The sequence below is a fragment of the Urocampus carinirostris genome, chromosome 9 (assembly GCF_059441175.1).
Source record: "Urocampus carinirostris isolate Australia breed hairy pipefish chromosome 9, RoL_Ucar_1.0, whole genome shotgun sequence".
NCBI lineage: Eukaryota > Metazoa > Chordata > Actinopteri > Syngnathiformes > Syngnathidae > Urocampus > Urocampus carinirostris.
Genome location: NC_142357.1, coordinates 37,738,297 through 37,758,927, shown reverse-complemented (window position 1 = coordinate 37,758,927; position 20,631 = coordinate 37,738,297). Strand labels below are relative to the sequence as shown.

The 20,631-nt window shown below is 38.8% G+C and overlaps 2 protein-coding genes across 27 annotated transcripts in view; both read left to right on the top strand.

Moving 5' to 3' along the window:
• Nucleotides 1-20,631, top strand: part of LOC148360213 (protocadherin gamma-A4-like) — a 275,781-nt gene that overhangs the window by 164,290 nt on the left and 90,860 nt on the right. Inside the window, exon 1 of one of the 26 annotated variants that reach the window (XM_088343690.1) lies at nt 107-2,835. The exons of 23 other annotated variants lie outside the window; for them this stretch is intronic. In XM_088343690.1, coding sequence (XP_088199816.1) covers nt 409-2,835 — 2,427 coding nt within the window. In that variant the 5' untranslated portion in view covers nt 107-408. Of the gene's footprint in view, nt 1-106; nt 2,836-10,868; nt 13,382-14,613; nt 17,139-20,631 lie in introns of those variants that run through there. 2 more of the 26 variants (XM_088343720.1, XM_088343695.1) reach the window with 2 other exon arrangements.
• Nucleotides 6,293-9,343, top strand: LOC148360215 (protocadherin beta-16-like). Its single transcript, XM_088343733.1, has one exon. It carries the CDS (start codon nt 6,513-6,515, stop codon nt 8,913-8,915), a length of 2,403 nt encoding a protein of 800 aa, XP_088199859.1. The 5' UTR covers nt 6,293-6,512; the 3' UTR covers nt 8,916-9,343.

Sequence of the window (20,631 nt, the reverse complement as noted above, 5' to 3'; positions counted from 1 at the left end):
TTTCTGCGAAGCTCTATTCGTGTTTTTTAATTGCATATGGGAAATATTTGTTTTTAGAAATTAGTTTAAACTTATATTTTATGGCTATATGGTCTATTATTTTACATTTGACAGGCGGAATGGGATTATACTTGATTTCTGCCCGGTTGTAGTAGTTTGTGGTCTTACACATTTTAGACTTTGGGGGACGCTGTTGGCTTGGCTATGGCTTTTCAGTGTGTTGTCGTCATGCAGTCATCCATACAAAAACAGGCAGCCGAGATTTTTTTTCCCTCTCTTGTCGGCATCGACGGCAACGGAATGAGACGCAGTCTGACGCTCGCTTATATTTTGATGTTGATCAGGAACTGACGTAAAACGGATTACTTCCTAATAATTTTGGTTTCGATTTTTATTCATTTTGTCATCATGGAGACATGCAGATTCCTTCCTTCAACGTGGAGATTGTTTAAAGGACGTCGACAGAAAATGGGAATACTTGCGTTGTTGCTGATTCATTTGATCACGGTGGGAGGTCAAATTCGTTATTCTATACCAGAAGAGATGAAGAAAGGATCGGTGATTGGAAATGTGGCACAAGATCTCGGTTTGGATAATAAGAGACTCGTTTCAAGGCGGGCCCGCATTTTGACAGAAGATAACATCCAGTACGCGGAGCTGAGAGCAGACAAAGGGCTGCTGGTCGTCAATGACAAAATAGATCGGGAGGAACTTTGCGGGGATGTGACGCCTTGTATCTTTAGCTTTGAGATGATTCTAGAAAACCCCCTAGAGCTGCACAGGATAATTATTGAAGTTTTGGATATTAATGATCATGCCCCTGTTTTTCCAAATAAAGGCAAATCATTGCTATTTGAAATTAGTGAAGGGACTGCAGTAGGTGAGCAATTTCCGCTGCAGAGTGCTGAGGATCAAGATGTGGGACAAAATGCATTGCAAAATTATGTTCTGTCTGCAAACAACAATTTTGTCTTAAATCAGCATGCGAATCCAGATGGCAAAAAATATGTTGAAATGGTCCTCCAAAAACCTTTAGACAGAGAGCAACAACCTTATCTATTATTGAAATTAATTGCAGTAGATGGCGGAACACCGCAACGATCTGGTACGATAAATATAGAAATAAATGTGCTGGATGCAAATGACAACCGGCCCAGATTTAATCAATCCGAATATAAAACTTCTGTCCTAGAAAACACAGTAAAAGGAACAAGCATAATTACTGTAAATGCCACAGATGCTGACAGTGGCTCAAATGGACACGTCACCTACCGTTTGTCTAAAGGCAGTGCTGCAAATATTTTTAATATTGATGAAGATACTGGCACAATTTATGTGTCTGGTGAAATAGATTTCGAAAAAAGCAGAAAATATGAAGTGAGAGTAGAAGCAAAAGATCAAGGTGGGCTGACTGGCACCAGTAAAGTCATAATTGATGTAATTGACAAAAATGACAACGCTCCAGTCATCAATATAAAATCATTTTCAAGTCCACTATCTGAAGATTCACCTCCAGGTACAACAATAGCAATCCTCAACATAAAAGACTTCGATTCAGAGAGAAATGGGCAAATTAAATGCAGCGTTAATGGAAAACTTCCTTTCAAAATTGAGCCATCTATTACGAATTATTATAATTTGATTTCAGAACAATATTTTGATAGAGAATCTGTCCCAGAATATAACATAACAATTACAGCCACTGATCTGGGGACAATCCCTCTTTCTAGTTCAAAAAAGTTGTATCTTAAAATCTCAGATGTCAATGACAATTCACCATTATTTGATAAAAATATTTATTTTGCTTATGTCGCTGAAAATAACTCTCCCGGCGTTTCCATATTTGCTGTCAGTGCTCTAGATGCTGATTCAAATCAAAATGCCAGAATTTCTTATCTCCTTGAAGACATTCAGATCAGTGGAAGTCCAGTTTCTTCTTTTGTGGCCTTAAATTCTGAAACCGGTGTCCTTACTGCAGTTCGATCTTTTGATTATGAGCAAATTAAGCAAGTGGACTTAGTGGTCAAAGCGCAAGACGGAGGTTCCCCTCCACTCAGCACAAATGTGAGCGTCAAGATCGTCATCCAGGACCAAAATGATAACTCCCCTCAAATCCTGTACCCGGTACAGTCAGGGGGCTTGGCGCTGGCAGAAATGGTGCCCCGTTCGGCAGAGGCGGGTTACCTGGTGAGCAAAGTGGTGGCAGTGGATGTGGACTGCGGGCAGAACGCCTGGCTCTCCTATAAAGTGTTGAAAGCCACAGACAGGGCACTGTTTGAAGTGGGCCTCCACAACGGAGAAATTCGAAGCGTCCGTCAAGTAACTGATAAAGACGCCGTCAAACAAAGACTGACTGTGGTGGTGGAGGACAATGGGCAGCCCTCTCGTTCGGCCACGGTGGTGGTCAATGTAGCGGTGGCAGACAGCTTCCCACAGGTGCTGTCTGAGTTCAGTGACCTTGACAGGGAATACGACGACAAGCTGACTTTTTACTTGGTCTTGGCACTAGCTGTGGTCTCATTTCTTTTTATTGTGTGCTTGCTGCTCATCATATCGATCAAAGTGTACAAGTGGAGACAGTCTCGTGTCCTTTGCCACTCGGACCTGCCCGTCATCCCTTATTACCCACCTAGGTACTCAGATACGTTAGGGACTGGCACCCTCCCCCATGTCTACAACTATGAGGTGTGCAGGACCACCGATTCCAGAAAAAGTGACTTAAAATTTGACAGAGCTGCAAGTCAGAATATTCTGGTCATGGACCCGAGTTTGTCAGGCACCATGAAGATGCACAATCCAAAGAACATCCTGGATGAACCTGACTCTCCTCTTGAGGTTAGTTTGCTGCGTTTGTGTCCATAGCGCTCTGTTCAGTTTTTATCAATGACCTAAAGCTACAGTCAGAGTGTTGAATCAATTAAACTCCTTGATCAGACCAAAGACATTGTTTTGAGGATTTGCCTGAGTTTTATTAATCCAATTAATGTGGGGAGTCAGCACCATGGAGAGTTCAGAATTTTCGCTTATTTTTTTAGTTGTCAAATACTACCACAACAAATCTTGATTTCTCTACTTAAGAACTTAAAATTCTTCAATGCCTCTTTAATGCATTTTTTAATTGTGTGTACCTACACAGCACAGATACGTAACTCTTGTCCTTACATGATAAAAAAAAATTGCTTCGTGTGATCATGTGCTACCCTATTATTTTTTTCAATTGTCATTGACTTATACACACTTCAGCATTAAGATCTAATATATTTTCAATGTGTGTAGTTTGTTTGAACTATTCCTAAATAATATTCAATGATATGACGCTAAAAGGAATAGTCTTTTCCTAAACATGCAACCCAGACCCGCATTTCAGAGTGAATGGTTGTGTGTGCACTTTGTGTGACTGCAGTACATTTTGTAAGCCATTTCGCTATTATTGTTTATTTGAGAGCATATTTTCGTACTAGATGTTCTGAGGAAAACTATATCACATATGATAATGGATTGCTTTAATCCATTTTTTATGTCCTGAACACTGCATGCATATTTGTGTCTTTGATTCCATTACGTATGTAATTTTTAACATAGGTAGGATTCAAATTTAGTTACTATTTAACATTGTGTTTGTGACTAGAGCAGTCCTCCAAATCCTTATAGATAACTAAAGATTGGGGAAAATATGTGTACCATTATTGCAAAATAAGCCACTTAAATTTTATAATAATTCAAACCATGTCACTCTCCTTTTGATGTGATTAAAGTATATAGTATTAATTTTTATATGAGAGTGATTGTGATTGTAGACATAAGGATTCCGATTTGGGTGTAAATAATTTGATGCCACTCTTTAGAAATTCAATATCTTGTTATAATTCAGTTAAATATTATGATTTCATTATTTATATTATAACAGTTTGGGTGATAATATAAATAAAAATCCCAGACTCTTTCTTTTCTTTTTTGTAAACGTTATCAAGTAAATTACCAAATTCAAGCAATCATTCATTACAACTGACAACTTCGATTATATGAGACAACACTCACATTAAAATAGACAACACACAACAAAGTACAAATTAAAACGAGTTTTAGTTATGGAGCTATGATGGAAACTGAAATGACAATTGGATAAGTTTTTTTTTTAAACAAATACTTTTCAAATAGAACCTTTTTTGTGGAATTATTACATCAACAGAAGAAATATACCCATAACAAAAACAAACATTGCAGGGCTGATGTTTTCCTGTTACAGTTCTGGTTAAAAGTGAATTTTGGGCTGCAAATGTGTGGATAGAACAAAAAGCGCAGTGGCGAAATGGTGCAAAGAATGAGACTTTAGTGAGGGGCTTTGCTTCAGTCAACAGCAATGACTGAGAATTTGAGACATGGTTTGAAGTTTCCTCTCAGTCCAAGCCAGGGAAAGAAACAGGCTCCCCAGAACTTTCCCCCAACTACTTACCACTGAAAATGATTGCTTTTAAATTCACAGAACATTACTGAGAGAAATTATGTTATTATTTTGTTTGGAATAAGAAGAAAGTTGTCCCTCAACTCAATTTCAAATTAAAACCTAAGCTAACTAATGGGCTGTACACACAGATCTGTACAGAACACTAGATATGACATGCCCCTTTGAGCTGGGTCCCTATTGAAAGGCTAAGCTTGTATAGTCAAATTATTAGAGTATTCCAGTACATGTGCACGGAGCGAAACAAAATATAATCATAAAGAGAATTCCTGCTCACTGTGCTGCCTATGGATGCACTTAACACCGTACCATAGAGTCCCAGAAAGCTGGAATAACCTCTTATTGATAAAATGTTTATGCATCTAAAGAGTCTTAAAATATCCTCTTAACACTGATTTTGAATTGAACATGTTTTCTTTTTCAATGAGTTTCATATAAACTGTTAAAATTTAAATGCAGTTGTTTAACATATAATTGTTCATACATTGTTCGTTTTTTATATTAAGCCGTTTTTATATTTCTGATTCATTCTTTGTAATAATAGCACGTGTTTGCATTGACAAAAACGCTATCTGCATAAAAATCTGTTGTAAAATGAACAAGTTATGATTTATTTTCAATGCCCATTGCCTAAGTTGACAGGACCAATATGGCCGCCACGTCGGCGCGCCAGTTAGCGGGCTGCAACAGCACGCTGACGTACAGCTGTGGCTGTACAGGTAAGGCTAATTTTTAACCGCGATTAGCATCATTGCTAGTCGTTACAAAACCACACGGATAAAATCACATTTTTGGCTTCTAATAACTGCTTGTATCCGAGTTAAAACGAAATTAAGTACAAAAATATCTTACTAGCTTCCCTTTGTCTGGTGCCCAGGTACCCTACGTAAAATCGCAGCGACAATCTTGTTGCTGTCGATTCCACCCGCGACCACAAATCAATTCCGTTTGACTAACAGGATATTACCCAATGAAATCGGTTAATTTTGATGATTGACATACATTTCAAGTTAGGTTGAAGAGTTTGAGATTGTATAAAGTTGAAGAAATTAAGCAACGTCATCTCCGACTTGGAAGATCTTCTTTGTGACTTGTAATTCTACTTGTTATTTATGTCTTGTAATTGTGTTATTTTGAATCAGAACATAACTTAATTTATTAATCAAAAATATCTGATGACTCATCTCAGCGTAGCCTTCTCTATGTCGCACGAGCAGGTACACTCACTCTTTCGGCATTTACGTTTTGTTACTCTTATTTAAACGTCTTCGTTTATTTAGGATTTTATGATATGTTTAATTAAGGGTAAAACATAAATAGGAATAGGGAATACAAAATAATTCGAATTAAAATTATCTTTATTGTCGTTTATGACAACATACTGTAGCTTGTTTACAACAAGAGTTGACATTGCACGCCAGAATAAACTTGGGAGAAAAGACTTAAACAATGTTTTTAAAATATATTTTAGGATATACATGGAATATTTATTTTATATTTTGCTATTCGAACAGCTTAAATTCTATGTGCATCGGAAAGTAATTCAGTGACAGCAGCAACATTGTGCAAAATGAATAAATTAATCAAAATGAATATACATTTCTCAATACATATTTTTATAAGCCCTTATGTGATATAATTGCAACAATTTGCAATTTGCATCTTCTTTTTTAGTGTGGCGAATGTTGTTTAGTTTATAATCAGTAATTGAAGCATGTATTGCACATTTTTATTCGCTTTCTATTACCTTGTCTGTTCTGGATACCTTGGTTACGGTCATTTTGCAATACACTAAAATGAACTCTAAGAGACGCTGTAGACCAAAAAATTAGATGGTTGGATTTCTAGAAGGGTTGGAGCTGCGCCTCCATATCACAGAAAGAGAACGCTGCAGGAGGAGGACGGATTGTGTTCGTCAAATCCATAATTTTGCGGACTAAAAACATGTTCTTCAATCGAAGGTGGATTATATTCGACATCTGACTTTGAAGCGGTCAATTTTAGTGGATAAAAACGGTGTGGATCTCTACTGTGGAAATCTTGAAGAACAATGAAGGGTCAACTAGCGCTGTTTTTTGTGTCCGTCTTCGCCTTCGACGCAGTGCGTGGCCAGGCAAGTTATTCGATTCCCGAGGAAATGACCAGAGGGTCTTTGGTGGGGAACATAGCGCAAGATTTGGGGTTGGAATTACAGCGATTTATTGCAGGAAAGGCCAAAATTTATTCCAGGAATAATGACGAATACATCGAGCTGAGCCGAGAGAAAGGAGTCCTTCTCGTCAAAGAGCGGATCGACAGGGAGGCGCTTTGCGCACATACCGCCCTTTGTGCGCTGCATTTGGAAATTATTTTAGAGAATCCGATGGAATTTTACAGTGTCACTGTGCAGATTATGGACATTAATGATAATGCACCTGCTTTTGAAACAAATGAGATGACATTTAAGATAAGCGAGTCGGCAACTATTGGAGCAAAATTTGTATTAGAAAGAGCAGTAGATCTCGATGTTGGTGGAAACGGCGTAAATAATTATGAGCTAAAACCAGCAGGTCATTTTGCTATCAGGCTGCAAAATAATGCAGATGGGAATAAAAACGTGGAGATGGTTTTACAGAAGCCCTTGGATAGGGAAAAAGAAGAGCAGATGTCGCTTGTGTTAACTGCTGTGGATGGAGGAGAGCCACAGTTGTCGGGAACGATGCAGATTCTTATTACAGTCTTAGATATCAATGATAACGCCCCCGTTTTTACACAGCCCACATACAAATCTGTTATTATTGAAAATTCACCTGTTGGCACAATTGTGGCAACAGTGTCTGCCTTCGACCCAGACCAGGGCTCTAATGCCATAATATCATATTCAATCAAAAATATGATGGCAAATTTAAAAAACATATTCAAGATAAATACAGAAAACGGAGAAATATCATTAAAAGGAAATATTGACTTTGAAAAATCGAGACATTTTCAATTAAATTTACTTGTTAGTGATGATGGGGGACTCACGGATTCTTCTAAGCTGATAATTGATGTCCAAGATGTAAATGACAACATGCCCATAATAAACATTATGTCCAAGTCAAATGTGATATCAGAGGATGCAGAGATTAATACTGTGGTAACTATGATCAATGTAGAAGACTTAGATTCTGGAGAAAATGGAAATGTAAATTGTTTTCTCAATGAAAACATTCCGTTTATTCTGAAAACCTCAAAACATAATTATTACACTTTAATTACTGACAGTGATTTGGATAGAGAGAGATCACCTGAGTATAACATCACAGTGACATGTTCTGATGAGGGTGTGCCCTCGCTCTCGAGTAGTGTCACACTAACCTTGCACATCTCTGACGTGAACGACAATGCGCCCGTCTTTGAGAGAAGCTCATATGAGGCTTTTATTGTTGAAAATAACACACCGGGTCTCTCTGTACTTACAATCAAAGCCCATGATGCTGACTGGAACCAGAACGCTCGTGTTTCTTACATCCTGGAAGACTCCTCTGTCAATGGAGTGCCACTTTCTTCGTATGTGTCGGTTAGTGTTGAGAGTGGAGTCGTTCATGCCGTGCGTACTTTTGATTACGAGCAACTCAAAGAGTTTCGATTTAGAGTGCGGGCACAAGATGGAGGTTCTCCTCCGCTCAGCAGCAACGTCAGCATCCGGGTCCTGATCCAAGACCAGAACGATAACTCCCCTCAAATCCTGTACCCAGTCCAAACTGGCGGCCAGGCCCTAGCAGAAATGGTGCCCCGCTCTGCAGAGGCAGGCTACCTGGTAAGCAAAGTGGTGGCTGTGGATGTGGACTGCGGGCAGAACGCCTGGCTTTCGTATAAAGTGTTAAAAGCCACAGAAAGGGCCCTTTTTGAAGTGGGCCTCCACAACGGAGAAATCCGAAGCGTCCGCCAAGTTACGGATAAAGACGCCGTCAAACAAAGACTGACTGTGGTGGTGGAGGACAACGGGCAGCCCCCTCGTTCGGCCACGGTGGTGGTCAATGTGGCGGTGGCGGACAACTTCCCTCAAGTGCTGTCGGAATTCAGTGATCTTGACAAGGACTACGACAACAACCTGACTTTTTACTTAGTCTTGGCGCTGGCTGTGGTCTCCTTTCTCTTTGTGGCCTGCTTGCTGCTCATCATATCGGTCAAAGTGCACAGGTGGAGGCGGGACCGTGTCCTCTCCAACCTGCCCGTCATCCCCTATTACCCGCCTCGGTACTCAGATACTTTGGGGACAGCAACTCTCCCCCACGTTTACAACTATGAGGTGTGCAGGACCACCGACTCCAGAAAAAGTGACTTTAAATTGGACAAAGCTGCAAGTCAGAACATTCTGGTCATGGATCCAAATTCTACAGGAACCATGCAGAAAATATTAAGTCAAAAGAACATCTTGGATGAACCTGACTCTCCTTTTGAGGTTAGTTTCCACCAATTTTTATATTGACTGCTCTTTGTTTGATTATTGAGATCACGCGGTTTCTTCAAAGTTTGTCATGGCTCCACCGGTTTACAAGTTGAACTTCAGCACCATGTGAAGTTTCCTGTAGTTTATTATTTGGAATACAATATTTTGATCCAGTTAATTGTATCAAAACAACTACATGTTAAAATCATACTCATATTTTCGTTTTCTTTGTTCATACCATGTGTTTGTTTACAAAAACGTATCGATCTTTGGAAGTCCTGGGTTTGTTGGTGTGTTGTGTGAGATATGAGATGTCAGTGACTAAGAAAAGGAAAACGAATTCTAATGATGCATAACAAATGCCGTCCTTTAATTGTTTCTCAACAATATAAAGTTTTCAATGATTGAGACAAAAATTTGCAACTTTGCAATGATTCGAATATGATTTATTAAAGCATATTTATTCATTACAGTGGGTGTTAAATCTAGCTCTGTTAGAGCTATTATGTTATCAATACGCCAAAAGCTGGGGTGATCAGGAAGAAATGCAAATGTAGTTTCAAAATTCACTGCGCAGTGAGGGGAGAGCGGACATGGTATCTTCTGCTTTGGGTTATACCAAGACCTCCCTAACCCCGTTTGTAGACAGCGAATGAGTTTTATTCAAGGTTCGAGCGTGCGCAGAAATTATCAATGACGTCACAAATACGTATTTTCATACATACAACGAAAAATAAGTGAAGTATATGTGTGTATTAAAATCAGACTATGTGTGTGTGTTTTAATGATTATTCATACATTCAAAATAGAAAAATAGTAAATACAAATAAGAAAAAACAAGTTAAAGTGTGAGTTAAATTCATCAGGATTATTTGTAACATAGAACACAGAGAAATACACAATTAACTAAATATGATCTACTTTACAAGCTCATAAGCAGTCGGTTTGTATTTAAAACCTTTAAAACAGTTAATAACAACATGTAAGGTCACATTGAAAATGAGTTTTGAATTGTCCCAGTTTATATATAGTATAATACATCTTGTGTTGTAGCTGTTTTATATATAAGTTATGGGATTTCTAAACTAACAAATACCTTTACATTTTACATCATAAATTTTGAATCCATCATTTGATTGATTGATTCCCATTAAATAACTCCTGACTCAAGAAAATCAGTATTAGTTGTCCACGCTCCTCCTTCATTGCACGTAAATAAGAATAAACATTGGTATGCAACAGAAATATTCCCAGAGTTTTTATTAGTATTACATAACTTTGTCAATACGGGTAATTATGACGTGTTACTATGGTATGTTGTCTGTATAGTAGCACAGTTAATAAGCTTTACCTTTTGTTACAAAACTATTATTTTATGTCTTTGAGTTGGCTTGAACTTTACAACTTGTCACGCACTTACTGGTGGCAGGAAGTTTACTTTAAGTATAAGGGGCGGGATTGGATACGTTTTCTTCGTCCCACTCCCTTTCAGGAATTCTGTTATATATTGAAGTGATATGTACACAAAGAATGTAACTGTCTGAAATTAATACATAAATGAAATTATAGTATCATTATTTTGTCAATGGTTGTGATGCATGGCGAGGTTGCTGTGGGGAGAGTAAATCAATAAATGGTTGTTGTTTAGTGGGAAACGGGAGGCATAGTTTCCTGATATACTTTGCATTATCTCAGTGTAATCGGTTGTCAGTTCTTTTGCATTTTACATTTTAATACTTCACAATGTGCAAGTGAGGTTTTATATAATGTGGAATAATAATCGCAAGGATCATATATCAACACAGACTTGTAACAATTTCACTGCTGGTGGCATGGCGTGCAGTATAATTTGGATGTTGCAAAAAATCATTTTGCAACCTGTAATGCTGCAAAATGATCTCTTAGGGACGCTGTAGACCACAAAATGTATAGGTGGGAGCTGGGTTGAAGCTGTGCCTCATTTTCTCATCAGAAGAATAAGAACGCGACGGGAAGAGAACAGATCTGTCGACGTACTCATCAAATGCAATCCTTTTGCGGACATAAAAACTATTTTCTTCACTTAAACGAGGATTCTATTTGACATCTGACGTCAAGAGGTATATCTCATTGGAATATAAACTTCGCTGAAGAAATCTGAACGAACAATGAAGGGCCAGGTAGCGCTGTTTTTTGTGTCGGTCCTCGTCCTCGACGCAGTGCACGGCCAAGCCAGTTATTCCATCCCCGAGGAAATGACCAGAGGGTCTTTGGTGGGGAACATAGCGCGAGATTTGGGGTTGGAAATACAGCGATTAATTTCAGGGAAGGCAAAAATTTACTCAAGTAACAATGACGAATACATCGAGCTGAGCCGAGAGAAAGGAGTCCTCCTCGTCAAAGAGAGGATCGACAGGGAGGCGCTTTGCGCACACACCGCCCTTTGTGCACTGCATTTGGAAATTATTTTAGAGAACCCTATGGAATTTTACAGCGTCACTGTTCAAATTACTGATATTAATGACAATGCTCCTAGTTTTGAAAAAAATGAAATGAAATTTAATGTAAGTGAGTCAGCAACAATAGGTGCAAAATTCGTCCTAGAGCGTGCCGTTGATCTTGATGTTGGAATCAACGACCTTCTTAATTATGAATTAAAACCAGCAGATCATTTTGCTATCAAATTACAAAAGACAGCTAATGTTATTAAACATGTTGAAATGATTTTACAAAAGCCTTTAGATCGAGAGAAAAAGGAGCAGATGTCGCTTGTTTTAACTGCTCTGGACGGAGGAGAGCCCCGGATGTCGGGAACGATGCAGATTCTTATCACAGTCTTAGATGTTAATGATAATGCGCCTATGTTTACACAGAACACATACAATGCCATCATTACAGAAAATTCACCAATTGGCACAATTGTGGCTACTGTTTCTGCTTCAGATGCAGATAAAAATGTTAACTCTAAAGTATCGTATTCAATAACAAATACCCTCGACGATGTTAGACATATATTTGATATCAATAAAGAAAATGGCCAGGTATCGTTAAATGGAAATATTGATTATGAAAAGTCAAGATATTTTGAAATTAATTTACTTGCTAGTGATAATGGAGGACTAACAGACTCTTCTAAATTAATAATTGATGTTCAAGACGTAAACGACAACACACCCATAATTAATATTATGTCCAAATCAAATGTCATATCTGAGGACGCTGAAGTCAATACCGTAGTTACTATGATCAATACAAAAGATTTAGATTCAGGAGAAAATGGAAACGTAAAGTGTTTTATAGATGAAAATGTTCCCTTTGTTTTGAAAGTATCTAAAAGTAATTTCTTTAGTTTAGTGACAGACAGTCCTCTAGACAGAGAAAGGGCATCTGAGTATAATATCAAAGTGACATGCACTGATGAGGGCCTGCCTTCCCTTTCAAGTAGTGTTACGCTAAACTTGCAAATCTCAGACGTGAATGATAACGCGCCCATTTTTGAAAAGATGTTGTACGTGGCGTCCATTGTTGAAAACAACACGCCTGGTCTCTATGTACTCACCATCAACGCCAGTGATGCTGACTGGAACCAGAACGCCCGTCTTTCTTACATCCTGGAGGACTCCTCCATCAATGGGGTGCTAGTGTCCTCATATGTGTCGATTGATGCTGAGAGTGGTGTTGTCCATGGTGTGCGCTCTTTTGATTACGAGCAACTCAAAGAGTTTCGATTTAGAGTGAGAGCACAAGATGGAGGTTCTCCCCCACTTAGTAGCAATGTGAGTGTCCGAGTCCTGATCCAGGACCAGAACGACAACGCCCCTCAGATACTTTACCCAGTTCAGACAGGTGGCCAGGTGCTAGCAGAAATGGTGCCCCGCACAGCAGAGGCGGGTTATCTGGTGAGCAAAGTGGTAGCGGTGGATGTGGACTGCGGGCAAAACGCTTGGCTCTCCTATAAAGTGTCGAAAGCCACAGACAGGGCGCTGTTTGAAGTAGGCCTCCACAACGGAGAAATCCGAAGCGTCCGCCAAGTTACGGATAAAGACGCCGTCAAACAAAGACTGACTGTGGTGGTGGAGGACAATGGGCAGCCCTCTCGTTCAGCCACGGTCGTGGTCAACGTGGTGGTGGCAGACAGCTTCCCTCAAGTGCTCTCTGAGTTCAGTGACCTCAACAAGGACTATGATAACAAGCTGACATTTTACTTAGTCTTGGCACTGGCTGTGGTCTCCTTTCTCTTCGTGGTCTGCTTATTGCTCATCGTATCCGTAAAAGTGTACAGGTGGAGGCAGTCTCGCATCCTCTCAGACCTGCCCGTCATCCCCTATTACCCGCCCAGGTACTCAGATACTTTGGGGACGGCCACCCTCCCCCATGTGTACAACTACGAGGTGTGCAGGACCACCGACTCCAGAAGGAGTGACATAAAGAACATGCAAGCCATGAGTCAGAGTCTAGTCAGTGTGGATGGAGTTGATGCTGACAACAAGCAAATGTCAGGAAACTTTTCACAGATGTCCACTTTGGTGAGTCCAACATATGTTACCGCTCCAACTTGTTACTTTTCGTGTATCGTGAGAGTTGTGTCGCTGTCCAAGGTGCTGAAAGGTTTTCATTTTGGAGTTAATGCAGTCAGGGTGATTGAAATGTTTTGTTAGACAATATTTTTTCTTGCTTAACTATTTTAGAACCTAACTTAAATATGAAGCTTGTAGATCTGTTCCATTTATTCAACCCTAAAACATCAACACAATAATTCAGCAGGTTTAATTGAATGTATTTTTTTCTGAATACATTTTAGAGTAACCGATTTCATCCACCTTACATACATCACTCATTTTTTACACCCTGACGGCGCAAATTGGTGACATAGTTTCAAATTCAAGATCATGCTTATTCAAGCCGTACTAGAATTAGAGTAAAACACTGGTATATTTTATAAATACTAGTTTATAAAGAAATTGTAAAGTATATAAAAAATCAAAATAAAACATTGTACCGCACTTGCTTGGATTGTCTTGGAACCTAAACAAAGCTGTCAATTTCCAGTGAAAGCAATTATATATATATATATATATATATATATATATATATATATATATATATATATATATATATATATTATGTTAACATCAATTGATGGTAATTCATCTTCAAAAAAAAAACAATCCACAAAATCAACAACAAATGGGGAAGAAAATAGCTTTACTGGAAAATATGCTGCAAACAAGTTGAAGAAAAGGGGATACAAGAGCTATATGTTAGCTTTTTAAGTCCTCTTTTATCTTTACTTGTTTACTATTTTGGCTTCAATGCTAAACATTTTGAAATATGTGGTAATCAGAGTATAATTATATATTTTTTTAAAAACTTGTCCAAGTCAGATGATTTTCGAAAATTGCAATAAGTAACCCAGGGCCTACACTTTTTTTATTTTTTTATTTTTATAGTCCATCAATACATATTTGTGAAGATTGTGTATATTGAATTTATTTTTAGATATAGATGTGGTGTGTTTTACTGTAACTAATCAATTCATCATTGCTCGACAAACGTTTTGAGAGATTTATGCATTAATTCCGTAAATATCTCAACGCAAACTAATTATTTTGAGCAAGTGGGAAGCTTTTGAGAAAGCATGGCGTTCTCTGTTTCAACTCTACGGGGCGCAATTGGTCAACAAAAGGTTTTTCTTGCATACAGTCTGTCAGACGTAACTGCGCATGAGTCAAGAAACTCGCACTGCTCATTTGATGCTTGCCTGCACGTAAGAGAGGACGCATTTTGACACTTTTACACATAATTACGGATTTGTTAAACCACCAGTTCTGATTTTTATTTTCCGGATAATCGTGTTGAAATATTGGAGGTGGATTTTGCGTCATGGACAAGCGCAATACACGCCAATTTTTTTGTGGAGTGCGCCAGCAAACAGGACAGTTATTGTTCCTTTTCTATTTGGTGACAATGGTGGCTGGCCAGATTCGTTATTCCATACCGGAGGAGATGAAGAAAGGCTCGGTGATCGGTAACGTAGCGCAAGATCTCGGGCTGAATTTCAAACGAATGAGTGCAGGGCGGGCCCGTATTGTGACGGGAGAAAATATCCAGTACGCAGAGCTGAGGGCAGACAAAGGGCTGCTGGTCGTCGCGGACAGAATAGATCGAGAGCAGCTTTGCAGAGATGTGACGCCCTGCAGCCTCAGTTTTGAGATCATTCTGGAAAATCCAATTGAATTGCATGGAATTATTATTGAAGTTTTGGATATAAATGATCACACCCCGGTTTTTCCAAATAAAGATAAAGTACTCATATTTGAAATCAGTGAATCTACGACACTTGGAGTGCCGTTTCCACTGCCAAGCGCAGAGGATCAGGATGTGGGAGAAAATGCATTGCAAAATTATATATTGTCACCAAATGATAATTTCATTCTAAATCAGCATGCAAATCCAGATGGCAGCAAATATGTTGAAATGGTTCTCCAAAAGCCTCTAGACAGAGAGAGGCATCCTCGTTTGAATTTAAAACTAATTGCAGTGGATGGAGGCACAACACAAAAATCTGGTACTATAAATATAGAAATTAATGTGTTAGATGCAAACGACAACCGGCCAGAATTTAATCAGCCGGAATATAAAGTCAGTGTTATGGAAAATACAGCAAAAGGAACCAGCATAATTATTGTAAATGCCACAGATGCTGACAGTGGTACAAATGGTCTTATCAATTATAGTTTATCTAAAACCAAAGGAAATTCTGCTGATATGTTCAATATTGATAGTAACACTGGTACCATGTATGTGTCTGGTGATATAGATTATGAAAGAGACAAAAAATTTGAGGTGAGAGTGGAAGCAAAAGATCAAGGTGGGCTAATTGGGACTAGTAAAGTAATAATTGATGTAATTGATATAAATGACAACGCTCCAGTTATTAATATAATGTCATTTTCAAGTCATCTGTCTGAAGATTCTCCTCCTGGTACAACAGTTGCAGTTTTGAATATAAAAGATGTTGATTCTGAAAGAAATGGAGAAATTAAATGCTTCTTGGACAAAAAACTCTATTTTAAAATTGAGAGTTCTTTAAAAAACTATTTTAATTTGATTTTAGATCAATATTTGGACAGAGAATCCGTCCCAGAGTACAACATAACAATTACAGCCACTGATTTGGGGACACCTCCTCTTTTTAGTACAAAAATGTTGCATCTAAAAATCTCAGACATAAATGACAATGCCCCCATATTTGATAAAAATCTTTATTCCGCTTTTGTCAAAGAAAATAATTCTCCTGGCCTTTCCATATTTGCTGTCACTGCTGGAGATGCTGATTCAAACCAAAATGCTAGAATTTCTTATATCCTAGAGGACACTCAGATAAGCGGAAGTCCAGTTTCTTCTTTTGTAACTTTAAATTCTGAGACCGGCGTTATCTCTGCAGTTCGATCTTTTGATTACGAGCAAATTAAGCAGGTGGACATGGTGGTAAAAGCACAAGATGGAGGTTCTCCTCCGCTTAGCAGCAACGTCAGCGTCCGGTTATTGATCCAGGACCAGAACGACAACGCCCCTCAAATACTGTACCCAGTCCAAACTGGTGGTTCGGCGCTGGTGGAAATGGTTCCCCGCTCAGCAGAGGCAGGGTACCTGGTGAGCAAAGTAGTGGCGGTGGACGTGGACTGCGGGCAGAATGCCTGGCTCTCATACAAAGTGTTGAAAGCCACAGACAGGGCACTGTTTGAAGTGGGCCTCCACAACGGAGAAATCCGAAGTGTTCGCCAAGTGACGGATAAAGACGCCGTCAAACAAAGACTGACTGTGGTGGTGGAAGACAACGGGCAGCCCTCTCGTTCGGCCACAGTGGTGGTCAACGTGGCCGTGGCGGACAGCTTCCCTCAAGTGCTGTCAGAGTTCAGTGAACTTGAAAAGAAATACGACAACGACCTCACTTTTTACTTAGTTTTGGCGCTGGCTGTAGTCTCCTTTCTCTTCGTGGCCTGCTTGCTGCTCATCATATCAGTCAAAGTGTACAGGTGGAGGCAGTCTCGCCCACTCTCAGACCTCCCCGTAATACCTTATTACCCGCCCAGGTACTCAGATACTTTGGGGACGGCCACACTCCCCCACGTTTACAACTATGAGGTGTGCAGGACCACCGACTCCAGAAGGAGTGACCTGAAGAACATGCAAGCCATGAGTCAGAGTTTAGTGTCTGTGGATGGAGTTGATACTGATAAAATGCAGATATCTGGAAACTTATCGCAGATGTCAACTTTGGTGAGTCCAGCACATTTCACCCTTACGATTTTTTTAATTTTGTGGTCATGGTAGTTCTGTCTCTGATTTTTTTTAGTTTTGGAGTAAACGCAATCAGGTCATTTAAAAGTTTGGGAGAAAGTAGTTTTAGTAATAAATTTACTCTTTACTTAGGATGTTTAGTAAAAGGAACTGTAAACACTTGCTATTTTTTCAAGCCTGAAATAGCCCCTCCAAAATAAATCACTTTGCAATAAAAATTGAGAGTTGACATTTGAAAAGAGTGGCATTGAGGTGGATGTTAAGGTGTATAACAAGCTCTTTATGGATATATTTATTGTGATGTAATTTAATATGTGTGCGAATACATTTTAAATGAACTGATTTACCCTTAGAAATATTTTTATACTCTAGTCTAAACAATTGTATGATGTATGCAGCACATAACACCCCGATGGTGCAAATAATTGACATAATTTCAAGTCCAATAACACGCTTATTCAACCCGTTCTAGAATTAAATTAAAATGCTCCAAAAAGAAAACTGTATTAAAATAAACTTTACAGTAAATGAATGAACATAACATTGCATCTCACTTGTTTGTGTATTTTTTAATCGTAACACAACTGCACGTTTTTAGTAAAAATAATAATAGTGAACCTTTACTTTGGTAAATGTATGCTAATTTATATTTGAAAGAAAATTGCATCAACAAAATTTTAGCAAAATACATTAGAGAAAATGTACTTGCAACTTGTTGAAGAAAAACGAATAAAAGGGCCAACCAATCTTTTGATTTATGTCTTTATTTATCCTTATTTGTTTGCCATTTTGAATTTAATGCAAAATATTTCCAAATTTGTAATTATTTAATATATGTATATATATATATATATATATATATATATATATATATATATATATATATATATATATATATATATATATTCTCCTCCAAATCTTATGCTTTTTTTTCTTTTTTTCTTTTATCGATACAGAACTTGTATATATTTTGTGGATTATATAAATATTGATTTTGTATGTAAATATATGTAGTGTGTTTTAATGCAAGTTATTGTTTTAGCATTTGTTGATAATTATTTCTGAGATGTTTATGTACTATTCTGGAAATTTTTCGAGGGAAGATGACTCATGACAATCTCCTTCTCGACTCTATAAGGCGCTATTGGTCCACATAAGGCTTTGCTTGCTTTCATTTTGTCATATGAACTGCGCATGAGTCAAGAAGCTCACTGCTCATTTGAGGTTTGCCAACACGTAAGACAGGACGCAATCCTTCGCTTTTGGATTTAATTTAGATTTTTATTAAAACCACAAATTCATATTTGCTGGATTATCGTGGTGACAAATGTCGGGTGGATTTTGCGCCATGGACAGGCACAATACACGCCGATTTTTTGGTGGAGTGCGCCAGCAAACAGAACGGTTTTTGTTCATTTTCTATTTGGTGACAACAGTGGCTGGCCAGATTCGTTATTCCATACCGGAGGAGATGAAGAAAGGCTCGGTGATCGGTAACGTAGCGCAAGATCTCGGGCTGAATTTCAAACGAATGAGTGCAGGGCGAGCCCGTATTGTGACGGGAGAAAATATCCAGTACGCAGAGCTCAGGGCAGACAAAGGGCTGCTGGTCGTCGCGGACAGAATAGATCGAGAGCAGCTTTGCAGAGATGTGACGCCCTGCAGCCTCAGTTTTGAGATCATTCTGGAAAATCCAATTGAATTGCATAGAATTATTATTGAGATTTTGGATATAAATGATCATACCCCAGTCTTTAGAAATAAAGATAAAGTACTCATATTTGAAATCAGTGAATCTGCTGCAGTTGGGGCAAAATTTCCATTAGAGACTGCAGATGATCAAGATGTGGGGCAAAATGCATTGCAGAATTACATATTGTCAGCAAACGACAATTTTATTTTGAAGCAGCATGCAAATCCAGATGGCAGCAAATATGCAGAAATGCTGCTGCAGAAGCCTCTCGATAGAGAACGCCACCCCCATTTGAATTTAAGGTTAATGGCAGTGGATGGAGGAACACCACAACGATCTGGAACTATTAATATAGAAATAAATGTGTTAGATGCAAATGATAACCAACCTGTATTTAATCAAGCATCATATAAAACATCTGTAATGGAAAATACAATAAAAGGAACAAGCATAATTACTGTAAATGCCACAGATGCTGACAGTGGCATGAATGGACTCATTGTTTACCAAATTAAAGGGAGTGCGGAAAATATATTTCATATTGATAAGGACACTGGAACAATTTATGTGTCAGGCCAAATAGATTATGAAAGGGACAGAAAATTTGAAATAAGGCTGGAAGCAAAAGATCAAGGCGGACTTATCGGGACTAGTAAAGTTGTCATCGATGTTATTGACGTAAATGATAATGCTCCAGTTATTAATATAATGTCATTTTCGAATCCTCTTTCTGAGGATTCTCCTTTCGGTACAACTGTGGCAGTTTTAAATATAAAAGATGTTGATTATGACAAAAATGGAGAAATTAGATGTTCCATTGACAAAAAACTTCCTTTTAAACTGGAGACGTCTTTAACTAATTACTATAATTTGATTTTGGATCAACATTTGGATAGAGAAACCGCCCCAGAATATAACATAACAATTACAGCCACTGATATGGGGACCCCTCCTCTTTTTAGTACAAAAAGTTTGCATCTAAAAATCTCAGATGTAAATGACAATGCACCGTTATTTGAAAAAAATATGTATTCTGCTTATGTCACTGAAAACAATGATCCCAGTGTTTCCATATTTGCTGTCACTGCTCAAGATCCGGATTCAAATCAAAATGCCAGAATTTCTTATATCCTCGAGGACACTCAGATAAGTGGAAGTCCAATTTCTTCTTTTGTGGCTTTAAATTCTGAAACCGGCATCCTCACTGCAGTTCGATCTTTTGATTATGAGCAAATTAAGCAAGTGGACTTGGTAGTAAAAGCACAAGATGGAGGTTCTCCTCCACTCAGCAGCAACGTTAGTGTCCGGATCCTGATCAAGGATCAGAATGACAACACCCCTCAAATCTTGTACCCACTCCAAACTGGCGGCCAGGCACTGGCAGAAATGGTGCCCCGCTCTGCAGAAGCGGGCTACCTGGTGAGCAAAGTGGTGGCAGTGGATGTGGACTGCGGGCAGAACGCCTGGCTCTCTTATAAAGTGTTGAAAGCCACAGACAGGGCGCTGTTTGAAGTAGGCCTCCACAACGGAGAAATCCGAAGTGTCCGGCAAGTGACGGATAAAGACGCCGTCAAACAAAGACTGACTGTGGTGGTGGAGGACAACGGGCGGCCCTCTCGTTCGGCCACGGTGGTGGTCAACGTGGTGGTGGCAGACAGCTTCCCTCAAGTGCTGTCCGAGTTCAGTGACCTTGAAAAGGAGTACGACAACAACCTAACTTTTTATTTAGTCTTGGCTTTGGCTGTGGTCTCCTTTCTCTTCATGGTTTGCTTGCTGCTC